General features: G+C 39.9%; 2 protein-coding genes across 4 annotated transcripts; one reads left to right on the forward strand and one right to left on the reverse strand.

Annotated features, from left to right (window-relative positions):
* Positions 1–896: 896 nt before the first annotated feature.
* On the forward strand, positions 897–5,236 carry LOC117304718. Of its 3 annotated transcripts, none has more exons than XM_033789318.1 (7): positions 897–977; positions 2,306–2,560; positions 2,921–3,011; positions 3,459–3,589; positions 3,939–4,043; positions 4,483–4,626; positions 5,150–5,236. In XM_033789318.1, exons 2-7 carry the CDS (start codon positions 2,384–2,386, stop codon positions 5,225–5,227), a joined length of 726 nt encoding a protein of 241 aa, XP_033645209.1. In that variant the 5' UTR covers positions 897–977; positions 2,306–2,383; the 3' UTR covers positions 5,228–5,236. The 3 variants fall into 3 exon arrangements, with proteins under 3 accessions (XP_033645209.1, XP_033645207.1, XP_033645208.1); XM_033789316.1 differs by lacking the exon at positions 897–977 and adding an exon at positions 1,320–1,486; XM_033789317.1 differs by lacking the exon at positions 897–977 and adding an exon at positions 1,320–1,453.
* A 3,897-nt stretch (positions 5,237–9,133) lies between these two features.
* LOC117304793 (radial spoke head 10 homolog B-like) lies at positions 9,134–21,090 on the reverse strand. The gene is made up of 18 exons (XM_033789404.1): positions 20,840–21,090; positions 20,244–20,319; positions 19,691–19,759; positions 19,172–19,345; positions 18,588–18,794; positions 17,994–18,170; positions 17,449–17,596; positions 16,869–16,993; positions 16,252–16,438; positions 15,959–16,070; positions 15,278–15,455; positions 14,770–14,931; positions 14,059–14,223; positions 13,421–13,579; positions 12,935–13,019; positions 12,254–12,385; positions 11,222–11,373; positions 9,134–10,627 (listed from the first exon to the last, which is right to left on the reverse strand). The coding sequence occupies exons 1-18, from the start codon at positions 21,058–21,060 to the stop codon at positions 10,424–10,426; spliced, it is 2,733 nt and encodes a 910-aa protein (XP_033645295.1). The 5' UTR covers positions 21,061–21,090; the 3' UTR covers positions 9,134–10,423.
* Positions 21,091–21,277: the final 187 nt, after the last annotated feature.

The following is a 21,277-nucleotide window of genomic DNA, read 5'->3' on the forward strand; positions in this document are numbered from 1 at the left end:
AAATTACCCCAGTCCACGACGAGGACGTACAACTGTCCAGAAATTGCTATAAGTTCCATAAATATTGCGGATACACAAGGCCGCTTTGAACAAATTCCTACTGAAACATCGGGGTCGCAAACAACACACACTCGCCCTCTTGCAAAGTTGGTCAAAATTATAAAAGAGAATTACAGCTGTAACTAAAATCCTTACCACCCACACCAAAAAACTTGCTATACGCGTTTGTTGTTTGCCAAGACACCTAAGCTTTGTTTACAGTGCTGAACCCAAATGGTTTTAGACCTTAATGAAATCCACGTTTACCCAAGACTGTGGCTGTTGAAGACAGTTTGGTCTTGTCCCGTTCGATAGAAACTAACCAAGTTATAGCACAATGGCTCACGGGAAGCTACTGTGTCAGCAGATCACAAACTATAAACTCAAATCAAGTTTCAATTCGGTTACTGTCAATTCCAAAGCTGTGTTGTACTAGACTCTAGTTAACCTGTATTGACCCTATAAATCAGAACTGTATCCCCCGGCCTCGCGCCCCCGCCCCCTGTGAACAATTATTATTGACTCACCAAAACAATGATATTGTAACAATGTGAGGAGGACTTCATGGTTTGCTGTGGATTGTGCCGCCTCCGGGATCGACCAAGGAGCGAGGTTGGGGAATGAACAACATTGGTAAACTCTGTGTGAACAGTCGTTATTTTTTGTTCGAATTGGGATCTGGTGTCCCCGGGAATTTCGTCCGCCGGAGATCATTCTGTCCTCTTTATGAGATTTGATGGGCTGGAGGAGGAGCATTCAGAAGAGGGCGCTGTCAGAAGACGTTTGTACACAGAATCTCAGACGGGGACTGAATCTCATCCCACAGCATGGCATTTGCTTAAAAAATTAGGCGAATGAAAAAAACGAGATCGACACCCTCTCAAGTCCGGTGATGAAGCAAAGTTCTAGATTTGAACTTAATTTAAAACAGACAAAAAGTAAAAGTAAATAACTTACAGAATTAACACTCGTATTATTATACTGAACTTTGTATCTTACGTCGTTACAATTCGACTGACGATATCAAAATTAATACGGACTTGAGTGAAAACTTTATTATTAGGCCGTGTCCGAAACGACGACTTCGGCTACAGCTACGTCTAGATCAGCGCGTCTACCAGGGTTGAAGAATAGGCAGACGCGCGCGATCTAGCCGTAGCTGTAGCCGAAGTCGCCGTTTCGGACACGGCCTTATACTCACTTATTATTTATTGTAACGACAGAGGGCGACAGTCAAAACCAGCTCCAAAAAGGGAAAGCGCCCTCAATATTTTAGTGAAGTTCATTCGGCGTTACCGTTCAACACGGAAGTACGCAAGACATGCAAGAAGCTGCAAACGAATGTGAAAGTTTTAAACTTGAAGTAGATTGCAGAAATTAAAAGATGTGAAATTTCATAGACTGTGTATTACATGTAAGCCATTGTCGTTGATTAGCAGAGTCAGAGGTAGGAGTAATGATTCAAATAGATGAAAATGTCACTGTCAGGTTTTCGTGTCTTGCAGGAGGAGGAACTCACTCTTTCTTTCTTTTTTATTTGAGTATTGTTTTACTGTTGAGTTGAGTCTTGATTGTTGGTTACCGTTATGTTGGTTGTTTGGGCTTCGCTTCAGCAGTTCCTTCTACCTCCATGGTAGCACTCAGTACATGCTCATTGTCACTCACTACTGCACCGGTCTGACTGTTGACAGTTTATCCAGGGGAAAATAGGGAATGGGAAATATTAATCGACACTTTTTAGTGTGCTGTTTTAGTGTGCTGTTTTAGTGTTTACTTTAGTTTTACTTTTAACACTGAACTTAGTGATAGTGCCGCTCAGAGGAGCATTGCCGTTTTATTCATTTACATTGAACATTATAGCTGCCATTCCATTGTTTGCCGGTGGAAAACTTTCTGTATCCTGCAATCACTTTTTCAACCATTTTTACAAAAAAGGAATGTCTCATTTTTATAGGTAAATATTTTAGATTTGATAACGAAAGAAAAAGTGCTGGCAGGATACTACAAACTTTCTCAAAATAGATATTATTTAGTTGAATTGGTGGGCAAGCGAGGGCCTCAGATAGGGGAAAAAGCATGTAGATTCTAACTATTGCCATCGATGTTGTATTGTGACATTCGCACTTTGCTTAGCAATTGTCTTTCCGAAATCTGTGTATTTTGTTTAGTCTTTACTCTTTGTCATTTCATGCTGTCTGTGTGCGTAGTAGGACTATCTGTTATTGATATTGATTTAATGCCTTTTTATTGTTGCACATTTCCCCAGGAAGAAACACTTCTAATACAGATCAAGTGCAAGTGATCAGCCTGCTCGTATGAGGCCCTTCAGCCACTTTCACCCTTTATGTTCCGCAAGAAGAAGAAACAGCGCTCGGACCCTGAAGAAGTAGCCATTGCAGCTGCATTACAAGCAGCCGCCAGTGTCCATACAGGTCATCTGCCGCATCGTCAAGGCAGTCGGGAATCCGCAGTGCAGACGTCACATCGAGGTCTACAACAAGCAGCTAGTAATCATACTCAGGTATGCTTAGCGAAGTTTCTCCTCAAGGCACATTTGGGATTGACCCCAACACAAATCATTGATGTTTGAATACGGGGTGAATATTGCCAAAGTTCAAGCTTCAGGCCTTTTGACCGTGTTCTTCTTTGTGACATTTGATACTCCTTATCATTAGCTGTGTCTCATATCAGTGCACAGTGGACAATATTTTGATTAATTCTAGGGGAAATCTGTTCTGGGCAGCACAATGTGGTTTTATTCAGAGTGCTAGTCAAAAATTGTGAGTTGTGGGCATGCCCGCCCGGCACCAACCACCGTGGCTACAGGTTACTGTTTGTAAATGCTTTGTGTAATTTGACGTCTTAATTTTTGTGTTTGTAGGAAAGTGCCAACATGGTTCATCAGAGTCTTCCAGATAACCACTTGGTGATGAGCAGTCAACACATCACTGACCCTACCTCTGGATTACCAGGTAACTAATTGTATAATAGTAGTTAGGTTTTTTTATCTCGCTTTACACACGCTTCCAACATTATTACCCCTGGTCACTGGGCCATTTGATTCATTCCATAAACCATCTCAGCTCCCTGGGGAGTATACAGCCTGTGCAACAAATATGCGCTATCTACTAAGCTTAATCAATCACAAGAACCATCTCTGCCCTCAAATGTACCCAGTTTACCCTAAGTGGGGAGAAGCAATTATAGTTAAAGTGTCTTAAAGTGTTAAAGGAACACAAACCCACACTGTGCTGAACAGAAACACCAGAGCTTGAGTTCGGTGTTCTTATCCGCTCAGCCACGCCAGGTACAGCATCTTGCAGAAAGTAGTTGTTTACAAACATGACAGCAAAGCTGTCTTGTTAATCACATTTATGCTAATAATATGTTAATGATATGCTAATACCTTGCAACCACAGGTCAGTTGGTGTCAGTGGATCTGAGTGTGGACTTCTCTGTGCGATACGTTGGAATGATTTACAATGCACAGGGACTGCAACATTTCCAGGAAGATGAGGTGGATCTGATTAATGCACTTGATCAAGCTCAGGTATGGACACCCCTCCCCCCCCCCCACTCCATATTAACCTCCCCACCCCCTAAGGGTTTTAATTACACAGGGGTCACGGAGGCCATGTATTTGTAGACTGGTCTCCTGTCCGTATCCTCTAGACTGGTATTGGTTTATGTGAACCGATTACATGTATGTTGGATTTAACTGCGAATCTCCAGAACCATGACAAAGGCCATTAGGGACATGGGCTCAAGGCGGATCTCTGGCGTTATACACAAGCCTCGAAGTGTGGCGTCAGATGTTCAGGCTATTGCCTCTGTTGCCCTATTGCCCTAAGGTGAACAATTTGTCATTGTCATTGTCACTGTCATTGTCCTATCCGTAGATGGAGAACCAGTTCAAGCATGCAGAAACACAAAGGGACTTTGTTTACCTGAATCTCTCTAAACATGGCGTCAAGGTCATTGAGTCATATGCCCAAGCACCAAAGGTAAGCTGCAGGTACATTAAAGATCATGTGCACTTTGATTGCCTGTCACGGCTTAGGGATCTAGCGCACTGGACTCAAGCTCTGGTATTTTCGATCAGTAGACTGTAGATTTGACTCATCCAGGGCCTAATTCCATAAAGCCTGTAAACTCAAAAACCTGCTAAGCACAGGAAAATCTTGCTTAGCAAAAACAGATTACCAAACTACATTCCATAAAGTATTCATTGTTGCGACTGGTGCCCCTTCCCATTTTATGCTTAGAAAATAAATTTGTTAAAAAAGCAGTACATTTTGTTCAACAGTTTTAGGAAATTGGGCCCTGGGTTTCACTTAGTTTTGATTGACCGTTTGAAACTTTTCTGACGTGGTTTACAAAATGACCTTAAAATTAATATACTAACAATTTTGAATTAAGATTTTGATTGTAATTTTTTCTCAGATTGTAAGATGGCGATACGGCATGATCGAGGTCGTTCGCCTCGTTCATTTCGAAGACTCGACAGGAAGTCAACTACTAGCTTTAAAGATATGCAAGGAAGGCGATGATGTCTACGACTGTTTACTGTTCCATTGTGAAGACCAGGTAAGAGAATCACAATATATAACACTTCAACATGAAAGAGTTGTAGGTTTCTTTCCCGACTGTTTACAGTTCATAAATACTGTTCCTGGGAGACAGAATCCCCTGCCATTGTTTGCATTATGATTAAGGCCTGGGTGACTAGTGAAATTTAGTACTGGACTGGTTGCGCTTCAAACAGTTGCAACTTCGACACTGGTCTTGCGTAATTCCCAAGATGCATTGTGGCATAATGGTTGACGCAGGTGCAATAGTAAAGTGCATAAGAAAAAACTATAAACAAATAGTAAAGTGTATGCTGAAAGGATTGAAGGATCGTGTCAATTGTCGTGAATATTTGTGAGCGATAATATTTGTTCACCAAGCAGGAAGTCGTGACTGTTTTTGAAGTAGTCGTGGCGGCACTATTAACCGAGCAGTTTGAAAACGGTAGTCGCTACTCAACTAAGCAATCTATAGCCGCGACTACGACACTAGTCGCACTAGTCGCCAAGGCTTATTATTGATGTTGCATTTTCTCTTTTAGGCTCAGGCTAGACAGATCTGCCAGCTGCTGGGTGTCCTCTTTGACGCTGTCTGCCAAGATCCAAGTCTTCAACCTTGAACAACCTCCGGGTCAAAGGTCATTCCTCAAAGGTCATTCCTCCAAGGTCATTCCTCTCTGCTCTTCCACAGGTATTTACAGCAGACGGTGCTGGCGTTACCTTATCACAGGTAAACTCTGCGCTTGTAGGGAGCTTAGAATGTGTAGTGTTGCAAGAACCTTAACTTCTAGATGGGCAAACTTAGGTATTTCTTGGGATGAAAACCCACTTCATTTTGTTCAGTACTACTTCTTTTCTTTGCTTCTTAAAGGCAGTGGATAACTTTGGTAATTGTCAAAGACCAGTCTTCTCACTTGGTGTATCCCACCAATGCATAACACAACAAGCCTGTGAAAATTTTGACTCAATTGGTCATCAAAGTTGCAAGAGAATAATGAAAGAAAAACACCCTTGTGGTTCTATCAGATGACTAGAAAGGCTTTTAAGCCTTAAGGCTTTTAAAAGGCCTGAAGTCTTTTAATATTTGAGTGAGAAATTACCTCTTTCTCAAAAACTATCAGAGGGAGCCGTTTCTCACAATGTGTTATACTATCAACAGCTCTCCATTGCCCGTTACCAAGTAAAACTTTATGCTAACAATTGTTTTGAGTAATTACCAATAGTGTCCTGTGCCTTTAAGAAATCCATCAGTGCTGCACTCCTTTATGAATTATGTGCAAGACTGGCATGGTCTGTAGTGAGTTTTATTTTGTACATGTTTTAGCCCAACAACCCTTTCCTGTATTGACCCATTTTTAAACCACAGGTGTGGTTTTGAAAGATATTTTGAAAATGTGCACTTTAAACAGGCAGACGGGGCCGTAGCAGATTTTGTGTTTTGTGAAAGTTCCCGTTGTTTCCGAACTGAGGCTTGAAGGGATATAGTCTGTACCCTTGATATGAGTTGTAATTAGCACACTTGTAGGGTATTGTTAACACAGGGAGCCAGGCCCTAGTTGCTACACCATGCAAAAAGTTCAAACCAAGATGTTGTACATGTATGATATACAATATCATAATTCACGGAATCGCAATACATGTAATTTGTTTTTTTATGCAATTAGACATAAAGCAGTACTGAGTCATTTACACCAGGTACTCTTCAAATCTGACTGTCTTAATATGTGATTGAAAAAAAAATAAAAATGTAGGGTCAAAACACACAACAACAAACCTGGGTGCTGAATGAGTTAAGATTTTGTTTTGTTTTTTTGTGATGTACTGTAGTTTATTGAAACAGCAAATGTATATTTTAAATGTGTCTTCCAGTATTATATTTTGGAAAATATTGTTTCTATTTTTGATGATGATAATGCACACCGTGAACGGCACTGTCTCTCCATACGGTAGAGTTTAAAATAATTTGGGGTTTGATAAGTATTGAAGAGAGGAGGATTTGAACCAATGAACTCCCGATAACTAACCGCCACTCTAATAACTGAACTATCTAGCCCTATGTAGGCCGTCTCCCACACTACTTCCCATGGAGTCAAACCCACACTGTGTGGTGATATAGATCCCTTGCAATAGTATGCACAGCGTACTCACATGTGCCTATCCCGAGTGTCATTTTGGGTCTCAAAATCGTATACAAATATGCACAAAAGAGAGTTGACACCCAAAATTACGCGCATTGTTCGGAGCCGTGCTCTGTATTGTGTAAGAAATCAATAGCTCCCCCTTAAAGTGACACGTTGCCTTGGATCAGGCGAGTTGGTCTATGAAAAGCGTTTGAAACTGTTTTTATTGAAATGGATTGTGGTTAGAAAGGTGTTTTCAAAGCAGAATACAGTGATCAATACAAATATGGTTTGAAATTGCACTTCTTTCCTTTTACGTTGTGAATTAACACGGCCCCATATTTTGTGGAGCCCAATTTTCGACTGCAGAAAATGGCCGACTGTGTTAGTTCGTAAAGTAAAAGGAAACCGTGCAATTTCAAGGCATATTTGTGTGGATCATTGTGTTCTACTTTCACACCTTTCTGTTAAAATGTTAAAAAAGGTAGTTATTTTCTTGAAAGTTGTCTTCCAAACTACTATCAAAACAGATGCGGCCTTTGAACAAAAAATTTCTTCTGCGTAAAAAAAAAAACTAATTTTTTTCTCATAAATTCCATGGTACTATTCGTCTCAGTTGAGCTAGATTAAGCTCATCGAGAACAAGTTATAACAATTTTATTTGTGTGAGTTTATAAATCCAAAGTTACTTATTACACGTTTGATCATAAGTGTAGATATGTTTTTGATAAAATACTCTTTGAAGTTGTAAATTATTAAATGCCTGCTAGTAGGTTTTTCTTTTTGAATAAACTATTTTTGTAAACCTTATTCTTAAGGTAATTTGAAGTATGTTTTCATTGCATTGTTCACTATTTTGTTTATAGAATTAATTTCAGTTTCACAACCAGTATGTTGTTCTCTTGAGATTGATCAACAGTAGACTCTTATTAAGGCCGAGTTATAGTCGGTCGCGCGATGGTCGCGCGATGGTCGGGCGTCAGAAATCTAGATGCGCGATCATAAAAAGACACGTTTTTTAGGCCTCAGTCTTAGGATTGCGCGCAAGATTTCCGTCGCGCGACCGACTATAAACCGGCCTTAATACAAACAAGAGGGACCTGGATTGGCTAGTTGGTAAGACACTGCTCTAGAATTGCAAAGACAGTGGATTCGAATCCCACCCGAGTACTTAGTAACTATGCCTGTGATTTTTTTGTTCACAGAACTCAGGAAACTACCGAGTATACAGTGCTAACACACATTGGTCTATATGGGTACAACCAAAACTTAAATTCCTTATCCCTATTAATGCAAAGGTCGTGGGTTCGAATCTCACCCTAGTGACAAGTGATTTTGTTCACAGAACTCGGAAAGTCCTGAATATAGAGTGCTAACACACATCGGTGTATATGGGTCAAACCAAAATTAATATTCCTTATCCCTGATACAAATTTCCATCGTTTTTTTTTACAATTTATTTTAGAACTGAAATGATTCTAACAATGCATTTTTTCTGATCCAAATAAGTACATGAACACTTCAACTTGTATGTAGAGGAGACTTCTCTTTGCAGCGACACTATCTGATGAACAAGTTTGAAGATTTTTTGGACATGCTGTGTGTATATCAATGGAATAATGGACAGGAACACAAAAAGCTGATGGAGACTTGTGGTAAGTGAAAATCTAATGTAATCCCCATACTATATTTTCCATATGGAGTTTTGATATGAGGCATGGTGTACCCGTCCCCACCCCAATGTGAATTCATTTTGTACTTGGAATCTCACAATTTTTTTTACAGGATTTGAGGGATGCGTTTATTTCAATCTGACGTCTATATTAACTTCACTTCAGAATCTGCGGTGGACTTGAATGATATGGCGCATGGTGTACCCGTCCCCACCCTAATGTGAATTCATTTTGTACTTGGAATCTCACAATTTTTTTACAGGATTTGAGGGATGCGTTTATTTCAATCTGACGTCTATATTAACTTCACTTCAGAATCTGCGGTGGACTTGAATGATATGGCGCATGGTGTACCCGTCCCCACCCTAATGTGAATTCATTTTGTACTTGGAATCTCACAATATTTTTACAGGATTTGAGGGATGCGTTTATTTCAATCTGACGTCTATATTTACTTCACTTCAGAATCTGCGGTGGACTTGAATGATATGGCGCATGCTGTACCCGTCCCCACCCTAATGTGAATTCATTTTGTACTTGGAATTTCAGATTTTTTTTACAGGATTTTAGGGATGCGTTTATTTCAAACTGACGTTGATTATGAATCAACTTCACTTCCGAATCTGCGGTGGATTTGAATGGTTTAAGGGGTGTTTTTTTTTCTTTTTTCTCCGAGTCTCTAACTTCTCGTAAAAAAATCAAACTGAGAAACGTGTGAATTAAATAGCTCTCTGTACTTTAATGACTTTATAAACTGATAAACTGATTCCTTATTCAGAATTCTACACAAATAACTGTATATACACCAACATGACTAACTTGATGTTTGTGGACGGATTCACACATATTTACATGGAGATTTGATAAAAAAAAACAGAAATATGAAAACGCTATTCAAACGATTTATTTACAGTTATTACAACTTGTGAATACTTTTGCATGCATGAAGTATATTAAAGTATTTATTTCGATGTGACATAAGTTTGATCTGATTGGTATAACCCCCAAACCCTTCTTAGTTATACTTCGGAAGGGCAAGGGCACCAAGGCATTTCCTCCTTGGTAAAGGACACTCTATGAGGAAATTTATACATTTCTACTGGAGCATTAAAAGGGCACCAAGGCAATTACCAGTGGGCACAGAGGCAATCTCCTATATTTGTGGAGGGGATTGGGTAGGCTAGAGCCAATAAGTACATCAAAATCTGAACTTTTTGTGTCAATTCACTTTCAAGATCTATATTTGTTGTTGGATGACCATTGGCTGCTGCTTGAAGCGACAAGAAATGTTTCTTGAATACTTTTAAATGGTTGAATGTTTTCCCAAAATGTCTTTTGATTCATCTTTTTAACCCCTTAATATTTTGTTTCCTCAGCAAAATGTCAAATCCTACTTTAATACATTTAACATAACCTGCACCCACTGATTTTTTTTATTTATTTAACGAAGTATTTTGTAGACCCTTGTCGTTACGCACCACTCCTGTGTAACCAAGGTCTCTCAATGTGGGAGTCAGTTGCACAAAAATAAAACGAGAACACACTCAAAAATACCAAAGAAGACATTTTATGATAACTATCTCCTTTTTCTCCACGGTTGCTACTTAATCTTTCTCTTCTTCAGGACCATCTTGCAGCAAAGTTGGTTTGTAAAAAAGTCAACAATTCTATATTCAGGGGAACAGTTTTTCAGGGTCAATGGTTGGATTATGCTAGAGTTCATAGGTCAATGTTCTTATCTTCCTTTGGTTGGTGATGCTAAAAAAGAACTGTAGACGATTTCACAAAACGCTAGGATTAATCTCGAGTTCGGACGAGTAACCCGTCTTACCTTAGAATGGATTCAATGCGTCCTTATGTATTCGGATAAATTAACTAGTCCTATGACTAATCCTAAGTTGGGAAGAGTTTGGTGAAATCGACGGATGGACACCTTTGGATTGTCAAAGACCAGTATTCTCACTTGGTGTATCTCAACATATGCATAACAATTGGTCCAAATGGTCAAAGGCCAACTTTCTTCTTATCTTCCTTTGGTTGGTGATGCTAATGTGTCGTGAGAACTCCTGCTGTCAATATCTCCATCCTTAGACTCCATTCCAGAAGCTGATGCGGCTGCGGATAACTCTTTGGCCTTAGTCTCGGCCGCAAGCCGTTCTACTTCACGGGCGGCTTCGTAGGCTAGGATTCTTAGTTCTCTCTGCTTCCCGGCTTCAATGACCGCAGCCTAATGGAAATAAAAAGAGAAAGATGCAGCCTTGAGAAAATCTATCATGAAGCTATCTGGGAAAAAATAAACAAACCATACTTTGTGGAAGTTCTTCTAAAATCAGTCCCCATTTTCCATTAACTCTTTCTGTGCCCGCTTTTGTTTAGCATTTAGAACCTAAAATGCCCAGCTTTTTAAGGCTTTTCAAAATGATGTATACAAATTTGATAATTTTGTTTTTCGATTTATAACAAATGTATTTTGCTGATTTGTGTTGCATTGGTACATCCCAAACACTCAATAGTATTTCTTGACTTGAGTGATATAATGCCCTCTCGTACGATTGATGACACTTTTTGAGGACATAAACTAGATCGCACATGTACGACCTTGCAGGCCCAATACTTCACTGAGACAATTGCCTCCATGCCCCCTGGTCATTGCCTTGGTGCCCTTGAAATGCTTCAGTAGAAATTTACAATTTTCCTCATAGGGTGCCCTTTACCAAGGAGAAAATGCCTTGGTGCCCTTGCCCTTTCAAAAACGAAGCATACATGCCTGAACTTGACACTGAAACAGTTAACTTGACTCAAATTTCTCTTCAAAACCCACCTCTCTTTCTTCCAGTAAGACTTTCTTTGTCTCAGTGAGCTTGGCCATGTGTTCATTGGCTCGGAAGAGTTTGCGGATGAAGAAAATGTGAATCTGATGCGTCCAGAAGTTGAACTCTCTGGTCTCCTCGTCCATGTCTTCCTCCGGTTCCTCTGTCATCAGAAAAAGAAAGAAATAGAAATCTTATTTCAATCTCCTGTCGATGTATGAGCAAGCTAGTTGAAACATTGAGACCAAAACTCACTCCGCGGTAGTGAGGTTAATAACGAGTAGTCCCCTTGATCCACTAAAGCTAAAGTAGTAGTTCCAGCCAATTTTCTAGTAGTTAATAAGCAGGATAGTTCTTTCAATTGCCACACCCACTCTCTGGAACAACCTTCCGATCCACATCCGTGCCTCCTCTACACTGGACTCATTTAAAGGCAGTGGACACTATTGGTAATTGTCGAAGACTAGCCTTAACAGTTGGTGCATCTCAACATATGCATAAAATAACAAACCTGTGAAAATTTGAGCTCAATCGGTCATCAAAGTTGCGAGATAATAATGAAAGAATAAAACACCCTTGTCACACGAAGTTGTGTGCGTTTAGATGGTTGATTTCGAGACCTCAAGTTCTAAATCTGAGGTCTCGAAATCAAATTCGTGGAAAATTACTTCTTTCTTGAAAACTATGGCACTTCAGAGGGAGCCGTTTCTCACAATGTTTTATACTATCAACCTCTCCCCATTACTCGTTACCAAGTAAGGTTTTATGCTAATAATTATTTTGAGTAATTACCAATAGTGTCCACTGCCTTTAAGGCTGCTCTCAAAACCCACTTAATATTTAAACCAATCTAAACATGGTTACAGTATAAGCTATTTCATCTCACTTAAAACTATGTCATTTTGTTGTACACTTTATTATAGTACTTTGTTATTGTCCTTGTTATTACTGTGTTATTAATTACTAATTTCCGTTAGAAACCCAAAGCGCTAGGCCCTATAACGCACGATATTATTTGTATTATTTATAATAAATGTCTCTACCTTCTGGTTCTTCATTTTGTTCTGCTCCCATGGAGAGCATGGATTGTAGTAGATGTGCTTGCTGTGTATCCTCACCGCTCACTGAAGAAGCTCTAGGAGCATTGTGAGACAAAACACCAAGACCTGATGTATCTGCCGTAAAAAAGGACATTCATTCATAATCAGTTATTAGAAACAGTAAACCTATATAACACATGCCAAGCGCTATGGCCATTGATGTCTCTACAACCAACTACTGAACCAGTGTTACTGTATTTGAGTGCCTTCAATTATTTCAGTCTATTTTTTGCACTGTTCTTTCTCATTTATAAATTAGACCTAAGTACACAAATTCAGGGGTCTCCATCCAGGCAGCAAGCTTGCGTTAAGGAAACCTCCCCACTTAGTCTACTATGCTTGTTTTTCTCCTGTAATGTTATATTTTGTCATTTTAAATGATTGAGTGGAAATAAATTGAACTATAACTATGGCAGCCTGCCAAAGGTCTGGGAGAGTCAAGTTAAGACGTCTAAGCCTCGCTGGGCACTGGTTCCATTGGAGATAAAGAACAATGTTCCAGTTATCTCTACTCTAGAATGCAAAGGCCTCAGGTTGGAATCCCCCTTGTGGGTTTTCTTCCGCATAACTTACGGGGGATACGAGTGATAAGATCTTCTTATTTCAATTTGTTTTTCCTCTCACCAGATTTGAGTGTCTTAGGCTCCACGGTTACATTACTTGCATCTTGGCCAATATCTGTGTGTTGGCTGCCTGTTGCTATGGAACCCTAAAAATGGAGGGGGAAAAAACAAACAAAAATGAACATAATATAAACAGTTCTGAGTACACAGCTTGAGAAAGAGCTTATCAACTGGAAACGCAAACGCTGATTTGATCCAACCCTGGCCTCAGAGCTGCTTAAGCAGAAAATATTGCTTAACAATTGTCTGCTAAGCAGAAATGAGCAGGATACCAGTCACAAATTGTACATGTGACATGGTAGTTTAGCTGGTAATCTTGTTCTGGTACGCATAATTTTGTTGTGCTTAGCCACTTTTTTGTGCTTTAAGAGCTCTATGGAATTGGGCCAGAGTAAGCTCTGCTATTTGTTCTGTAGGACTCAAAAACCAGAGGTATCTATATAATTATTTTTTATTTTTTTATTTTTAATGATCAAACTTAACAAACCTCTACTTTTGTCGCAGACAGTTCCAAGTTTGAGCCCTTGTTGGTGGCATCTAGCGAGGAGGCGATCCGAGGTCCGGGGGACATGGATTCTGATGTGCCTCCTGTATGGTGTGGGGAACCAGGACCAGTGGTTCCCTGCTCTTCGCTATCGTCGAGTGGCTGTGATGATAAGAATAGTACAACTTACTTGACAAATGCAAAAACTGTGAAGACTTACTGGCCGCATAAGGTAAATATGCAAAAAAAAAATATTTGATTTGTGTACTTTTATGTTGTGGGAAACGTGAGCAAATTTGCTCCAACAAAGATGTAAACGGAGAACTAATTTGTTTTAAAGAAAATGTTCTATTTGAATCTACCCAAGGTAAAGACAAGCCTGTGAAGTCGTATTATTTTTTTCACAGCACACGGGGAAGCTTACAAAACACAATCAGACATAAGTGACACAGTCCTTCAATCCTTCTAGCATGAATTTTTACGATATTGCGTCAGTGGCAAACATATTTTCGCAATGCATCTTGGAAATTAAAAATTAGTGGCCACTAGTGTCGAAGTCACGACTATTTGAGGCGCGACACTTTGAGTAGTAAATTTCACTAGACGCCCAAAAGATCACCTAAAAGATAGAGTGTTTTTACCTGACTAGCCCTTGATGCTGAGGCCCCAGTGGTTCCACTGTAGCTACTGTGAGTATGAGAGATGACAGTGCTTGGTCTTGGTGTGGTGGGATCCTTTACTATATCTTCAGTTACATAGATCATTGCACAACCAATTAATGCCTCAAAGAACTCTAGAAATGTCATCTGGAAAAAAATAGCAAATCAAGTTGACTGATTGTTATTTATTTATTTTATTTTTTTCTTATCTTGTATCAGGGTCATAAACATTGTGGTCTTCTACATGGCCCAGAGTATAACAAAAACAACAACAACAACAACAACAAGAAAGATTTGTGATAAAATCCAACTCATAATACACTTCTTTATACATTAGATTTAAGGAGGGATTTCATAACTGAACTGAACTGAACTTATCTTAGATCTTGTCTTTGTACCACAAATTTCAAATCTCTTTTCAAAACTTATCTAGAGTTGAAACCAACGGTTCTTTTCAGAACCACCCCAGCTCATTAGAGATAGTCATTACATGGTGTTACTGCAAACCTTTCCATATAAAACTTCTCTTTTGTTACAGGTTTTCAAGGACTAGTTTTGTTATGTCTACCTTCTTGCGTTTTGTTTTGGGGTTTAACTGAGTCTTGAACACCCAGCAGGGTGGCTATGTGCGCATTAAAAGTCTTTCTTGTTATTATCATTACAATTTGTAATATCAGCACAAAGATGTTTTACCTCCAGCTCCAAGTTACATCCGTGAGAATCATACGCCCCTGGGTCATCGACTGACAGAACTTCCAAGATCCGTTTGGGAGTCAAGGTTTCGTTGATGAGCCGGTAGTCCTTCAGCATGTACAGGAATTCTCTCATCTTCAGAGTGGGCTCATAAGGAACATGCTGGTAAGGTTAGGGGGAGGGGTGAAAATGGAAAGATGAAAGTAGAAATCAACTTTAATTTGACAATGACTTAATCATCACTGAGTTTTCAAACTCTGGTGTTTCCGATAAGCAGAGTGTGTGTTCAAGTACCAATCGTGACGCCTGTATTACTTGTGAACTTGATGGTACAAAAGTGTGTATACGAGGAGTATTGGCTCTGCAATTCACAGAGCCTATGGTATTGTATGAACAATTTCATGTAGACATGCTCTAGGGTGCTGAACATGGAAATATGGACAACTTAAAAATAAGAAAATACAGATTTATAACAACGGGAGTAAAAATTCTTAAAAAGAAGGAATACCTTGTTTGTTGAGCAGACGGAGCAATATATTTCCCAGCATCGATCCATATACCCCAATGCATTGACAGCCCGTCTGGGTTCATAAAGGAACGTCCCTTGTACATCACAGGCAGCTGGGGTGATGTTATCCGTCATAGCTTTAGCAAGACACCATGAGAGCACCGTCCCACTCTCGCTCCTATAATGAATCAATAGACGCCATGTTAAGTCTTGGTCCTCATGTGAAATGGTTCAAATTATTGACTCCGGTCATGACACTTGTGTCCCTGAGCAAGACACTTGACTATAACTGCTTCTCTCCACCCAGCATGCCCAGGAGTAAATGGGTACCTGTGAGGGCAGAGATGGTTCTTGTGATTGATTTAGCTTAGTGTGCTACATACTTGGCAGCAAAGGCTGTATAGGGGCCTACTCCCCAGGGAGCTTAAATGGTTTAAGGAATGAAAAGGCCCAGTGATCAGGGGAAATACTGTTGGAAGTGCTTTGAGACATGGTGTATAAAGCGCTATATAAAAAAACAATTAACACTATTCTTTTCAGAACCACCCCAACTCATTACAGATATTCATTACATGGTGTTACCACAAACCTTTCCATATTATTATTATTATTATTATTATTGTATTTTAAAAAGATTGTTACTGTTTCTTAACTGATACTTATACAACAGCCAAGACTTACGTGCATTCCTCCTGGTAGAGGTGATAAGACAGAGTAATTAGGTTATTGAGGAATTCTCTCATCAGTAGTTTGTCCAGCGGATTATGAATATCCATCACTGTCTTGTTTGGAGCTATAATCAAAATACAAAAACAGAATCTTAAATAGAAACATTTGTACACATCAAATAAACAATACGGACATGTGCCAATTAAGTTGATCGCCCTCACTAAGAGCGAGTTTCGAGTGCCCACATTAAGTCAACCCGTGACGGACCACTGACCAGCATTCTATATTTCACAACAGAGACATACCTAAGATTCTGTCCATTTCCATGATGGTCAAGTCACTGTAGTGAAAGCGACAATCCTTGAGGAAGCGCCAGAACTGTAGTCTGGTCATGATGAATGTGTTGTCGGGCGACGCATCATGGCCAAGACTGCCGTAGAAATTGTACACCTTCTTGAAGGTTGTGATGTGGCGTAGAACAACAAACATGACCTTAGATTGATACAACAATACAAAAAGTTGAACACCCAAAAATATAATAAATGGAAATTTGCAAGTGGGACAAAGAAATTAATTTTGGTTTTACCCATACACACAGCACTCTATATTCAGTACTTTCCCAAGCTCTGTGAACAAAATCACAGCCGTATCATTCGGGTGGGATTCGAACCCACGACCTTTGCAATTCTAGAGCAGTGTCTTACCAACTAGACAACTGAGATTGCCTGGTAGCTAGAAACAAGTGAATCCTATTATTTAGCGGCAGGTACTGCAACGATTTGATAGATTGCAATTAGTAGTATACAATAAAGTACAAAAAATTATTAAAAGGGAAGGAGAAATAGTCTGGTTCCTTTTTGTACACTGACTATCAGCAACCATTACTGTTGTTGGATACAATGAACAAGATTTATCTACGTACCTGTCTGATTTCTTCATCCCGATCATTCTCGTTGAATTCAGTCAGCAAGTGATCCAACTCTAGGGTTAAACTTGGGCCCAGTGTATTACGACTGGAATCACTACGGGATGTTACATCACCAAATCCTACACATTAGATTTAAAATAGACATGAAGTAAATCCATGTAATGCAAGTGTATTGTATATATATTTGGTTTGCAGTAACAGCCCTGAGCTGCCATGGCGCTTTGAGAAGGCTTTTTCAAACACAAAATCAACCTCTACCCTTGCAGGTACCCACACGTATACCCCGTGGGTGGAGAGAAGCAACTAATAGTAAAAGTATCTTGCTCAGTCAAGGACACGAGTCACAGCCGGGATTCGAACCCACACTCCGATGACTTAACCAACAGGGGTGGATTTCACAAAGAGTTAAGACTAGTCTTATCTTGAGTTAGGACAAGTTACTCGTCCTAACTTAGGACTAGCCTCAAGTTTTTACTATCTCCAACCTAACTCTTTGTGAGATCGACCCCAGAACTTTGATGCTCATAACCCACAAGGCCTTGACAACCTTTGAGCCAAAGAATAATCTACCCACCTGGTCCGGATGGATCTGGAGTCCTTGTCCTTATATGTGTAATATCTGGAGTGTTAGCACCATCCATACTGAAGGCTGGGTACTCTGCCATTCTATCGTCCACAAACACTCCCTCAAAGATCCGACCATTCTTGAATGTAAACAGCCCCTGTAAACAATTTCATTTTTTTGACTTATTATTGATAGAAAAACATATCAGGCAATACAAAAAGGTACATGAACATACTTGAAAAAAAAAAGAAAAAAAAAAAGACCAACAGGGAAAACATTGTGATTAAAATAACAGCAGGTGTCAACAGACATGATGCTCCTCCTACTATAGTCTGATTTCCGATTTTCTTGCCCGTGGGAAAAAAATCAGAAAAAAGTGATAAAATAGTCTGAAAAGTCTCAAGTGTACGACATTTTTGTAGGTCAGCCCTTGTACGTGATAAAATATTCCAACTTTTTTCCAAGGAGCCAATATCATGCCTGTGTCAATTTTTCACACTCTGCTTCAACATCGGACGTAACGATAGATTTGATTGCATAGATGACAGACTTACCCTTCCACATTTTTTATTCTCCATCCACTCCCCTTCATACTTGGCTCCATTAGCATAGAGAAACACCCCATAGCCATGACGCTTGCCCTGTTGGAAGTCACCTATGTATTGATTACGCAGTGGGTACTGGGATCCGGGTAGCCTTCTTAAGTACCATGTGTGTTCACCATGACCATCCTGGAAATTGAAACAAATGAGAAGGCGGTTTGGATGACGATCGGTGTGACGTTAAGTGCTTAGTGACAGTCCTCAAGGAATCTAAAATAACTGTAAACACTTTTTCTGCTTAGCAGAAACAAGCAGGATACCAGCCACAAATTGTACTTGTGACATGGTAGTTTGGCAGGTAACCTTATTCTGGTAAGCATCATTTTGTTATGCTTAGCTACTTTTGGTGCTTAGGAAACTCTATGAAACTGGGCCCTGGTCTTGATGAATATATTGTCAGGGGACGCATCATGGCAAAGATTGCCATAGAAGTTGTACACCGCCTTTGATTGAGCTTTATCTCTTGGAGCTAGAGGGCTATTTCGTTTCATTGAGAGGTCCCACAGGAATCCATTTTGAATCTTTTAAGCACAATCACTTTAATACCTGAATGCCATTAACCCACTGGCCATTGTAAGACTCGTCTAGATCCACCCATCTCATGATACCCTGGCCATGACGATTATTAGCCATCCATTCCCCTTCATAGACATTGCCGCTGCGATAACGCCGGACACCATATCCCTGACGCATGTCGTTTACCCAGTCGCCCTCGTAGAACGATAAACCATCGACATCATAGCGAATGATTCCCTGTAAAAGTTCATGGAGAAAATATGTCAGAAATCAACTTTGGTTTTACCCTCACCAATGTGTAAATAAACTAAAAGGTTCAACAAACAATTACACAACCAGGGGTTGTGAAAAACAATGCGTCTTTGTAGGGGGCGACTTTGTCAGGGGCCAAAGTCCAAATTATGAGACCATATTATGCGGCACCTTATAGGCCTAAGGGTTTACAAGAAGAACGAAGCAATGGTTTAAAAGTGTCTTGCTTAAGGACACAAGTGTCATGACTGGGACCCGAACCCACACTCTGCAGATCAGAAACACCAGAGTGTGGCTTCAGTGCTCTTAACTGCTCGGCGACGACACTTCCACAGTATTTAAAAACTCAGATCTAAACTTACAGTTCCATGCCTCTTTCCTCCATTCCATTGCCCTGTGTAAGAGGATGGGACTGATGTACATCTAAAAGCACCCTGGCCATGCCGCTGGCCCTTCGCAACCTCCCCTTCATACGTGCTCTTGTCAGGCCAAGTGTACAAGCCTTTACCAGTGATCTCATTCATGTTGAAATCACCCTAGAGGACGGAACAAAGAAAATATTATAGATCAATGTCTCAATCAAACGCAGTATTTAGTCGATTAAAATCTCACTTTGGACTTGAGAGAACAGAGGTTCACAATAAGAATAAACAATAAATAAGAGTAAACTTTTGGATGCAACCATGTAGTAATTCTCTTTTGAGGGCGTGTTCAGAGCCGTTGGGGTCTCGTAGTTTTGAGCAGTATACTCTGTTGAAACGATGAGACCACACCGACTCTTTTCAGAGCCAACACTCCCACAAAAGAGATTTACACACTTGGATGTACCCGTAAGTTTACTATTTATTTATAGTTTCTTCCATGCAAAGCTTCAAACATACCTCATACTGAAGACCATCACTCCACGTGTATCTACCCTTGCCATGCATTAATCCCTGTGAAAATTGACCCTGCAAAGCAAAACAAAAAGGGTCAAGGTAGGTTTAATACATATAGAACAAAGTTGACCTGGGGGAGGAGAAGGTTACTCTCACCAACACATGACTCTGGTTTGGTTCTCGGCAAAGACGATGTGAGTAGAGTTGTATGTTGGTTCTTTCTATGAAAACTAGTCCACTCACCCCCAACAAAGTTGCCCCCTCACTTACAAAGTCGCCCCTCGCAAAGTCAGGGGGAGCTGACTTGCACTCCTTTCTACAACTCATTGGTTTTTCTCCAGACCCTTTGGTTTTTTTCTTTCACAAAAACTAGAGTACATTCGATCATGAGCTGTGCTTTGTGGTGATGGGTTGAAGTGGTTGGCTGCCGAAAGGGCCCTTGTAAGCCAACGGCTTGAACATGTCAAAGCTGCGAGTAATTAAGGCAAGGATTAGCCTCACAACTTATACAAATTAACATTATTGGGTCACATTATTACAACTTGCAATACTTTACCTGAAACACATGGCCACCACTGAAGTATGCTGACCCCTCACCATCGTAGAGTCCTCGTACTTTCTCTCCCTCAAAACTATTATACAAAGACACATTATTCAGGTGTGTTGAGGGGACTATAATATGGGAAACCATAAAGTTGGTTACTTTAAATTTGTGCCACATCACACACAAAAATGGGTAAGGGCTATCATTATTCATTCCCATTAAGAACTCTGCTTCTTTGCACAAAGATTTTCACAAAAGTAAATATAAAGATAGGCCATTAATTGTCAACCAAACCATGCATCCTATATCATTTATATTTTGTGATTTTGAGGTTCTGATATGTCTCCAATTTGGGCAAGAGAGATCATCATCACACACTCAGGGTTAACAGTAACACACACAATTAGTCCAGACAATCAAGTTGACAGAAAACAAAAAACAAATTATGATCAGGAAAACGTAATATTTAAAAAATCGAACAATGGTAAATTGAAGCCAAAACGAACAAAACTTTATATAGGGTGATATATTATTTCCATTTTCTGATTCTTTCTTCTGACCCATTTATTCGATAAAGCCAAAGAAAAACAACAATCTCGATCAATCACCTCTCGACAATCAATTCTGCCAGTGTTGGTTCGTCGTAATCAGGCGGGGGTGTCGGTTCTTTGGGTGGTTCCAACTCATCAGCAGTCCCTTCTTCGGTCGCAACTTCGTCCAGCTTTTCATCCAACTCTTCATCTTTCTTTTCGTCTGTCACCAAAGGAATTTCCTCCACAACTTTCTCCTTTTTGGCGTTTTTCGTTTTACCTTTTCCCTTCGATGCCATTTTGTTTATTTGGCGCAGACGATATTGACCTATTTTAACAGCGCCCTCAACGGTGTCCTGTTGTAAGGGTAAAAAGCGTTTACTTAGCAACTTGCTGTTGCTAGGATTAATTACAGCCAAAAGCGTGCGCCGTTAAAACAAATAGTGCCATTAAAAAATTTATATTTTACGCATTTTCCACAAGTAATTTCACTAAAATTTGATTTTGTTTCTCTCT

This window comes from Asterias rubens, chromosome 21, assembly GCF_902459465.1.
Source record: "Asterias rubens chromosome 21, eAstRub1.3, whole genome shotgun sequence".
Classification (NCBI taxonomy): domain Eukaryota; kingdom Metazoa; phylum Echinodermata; class Asteroidea; order Forcipulatida; family Asteriidae; genus Asterias; species Asterias rubens.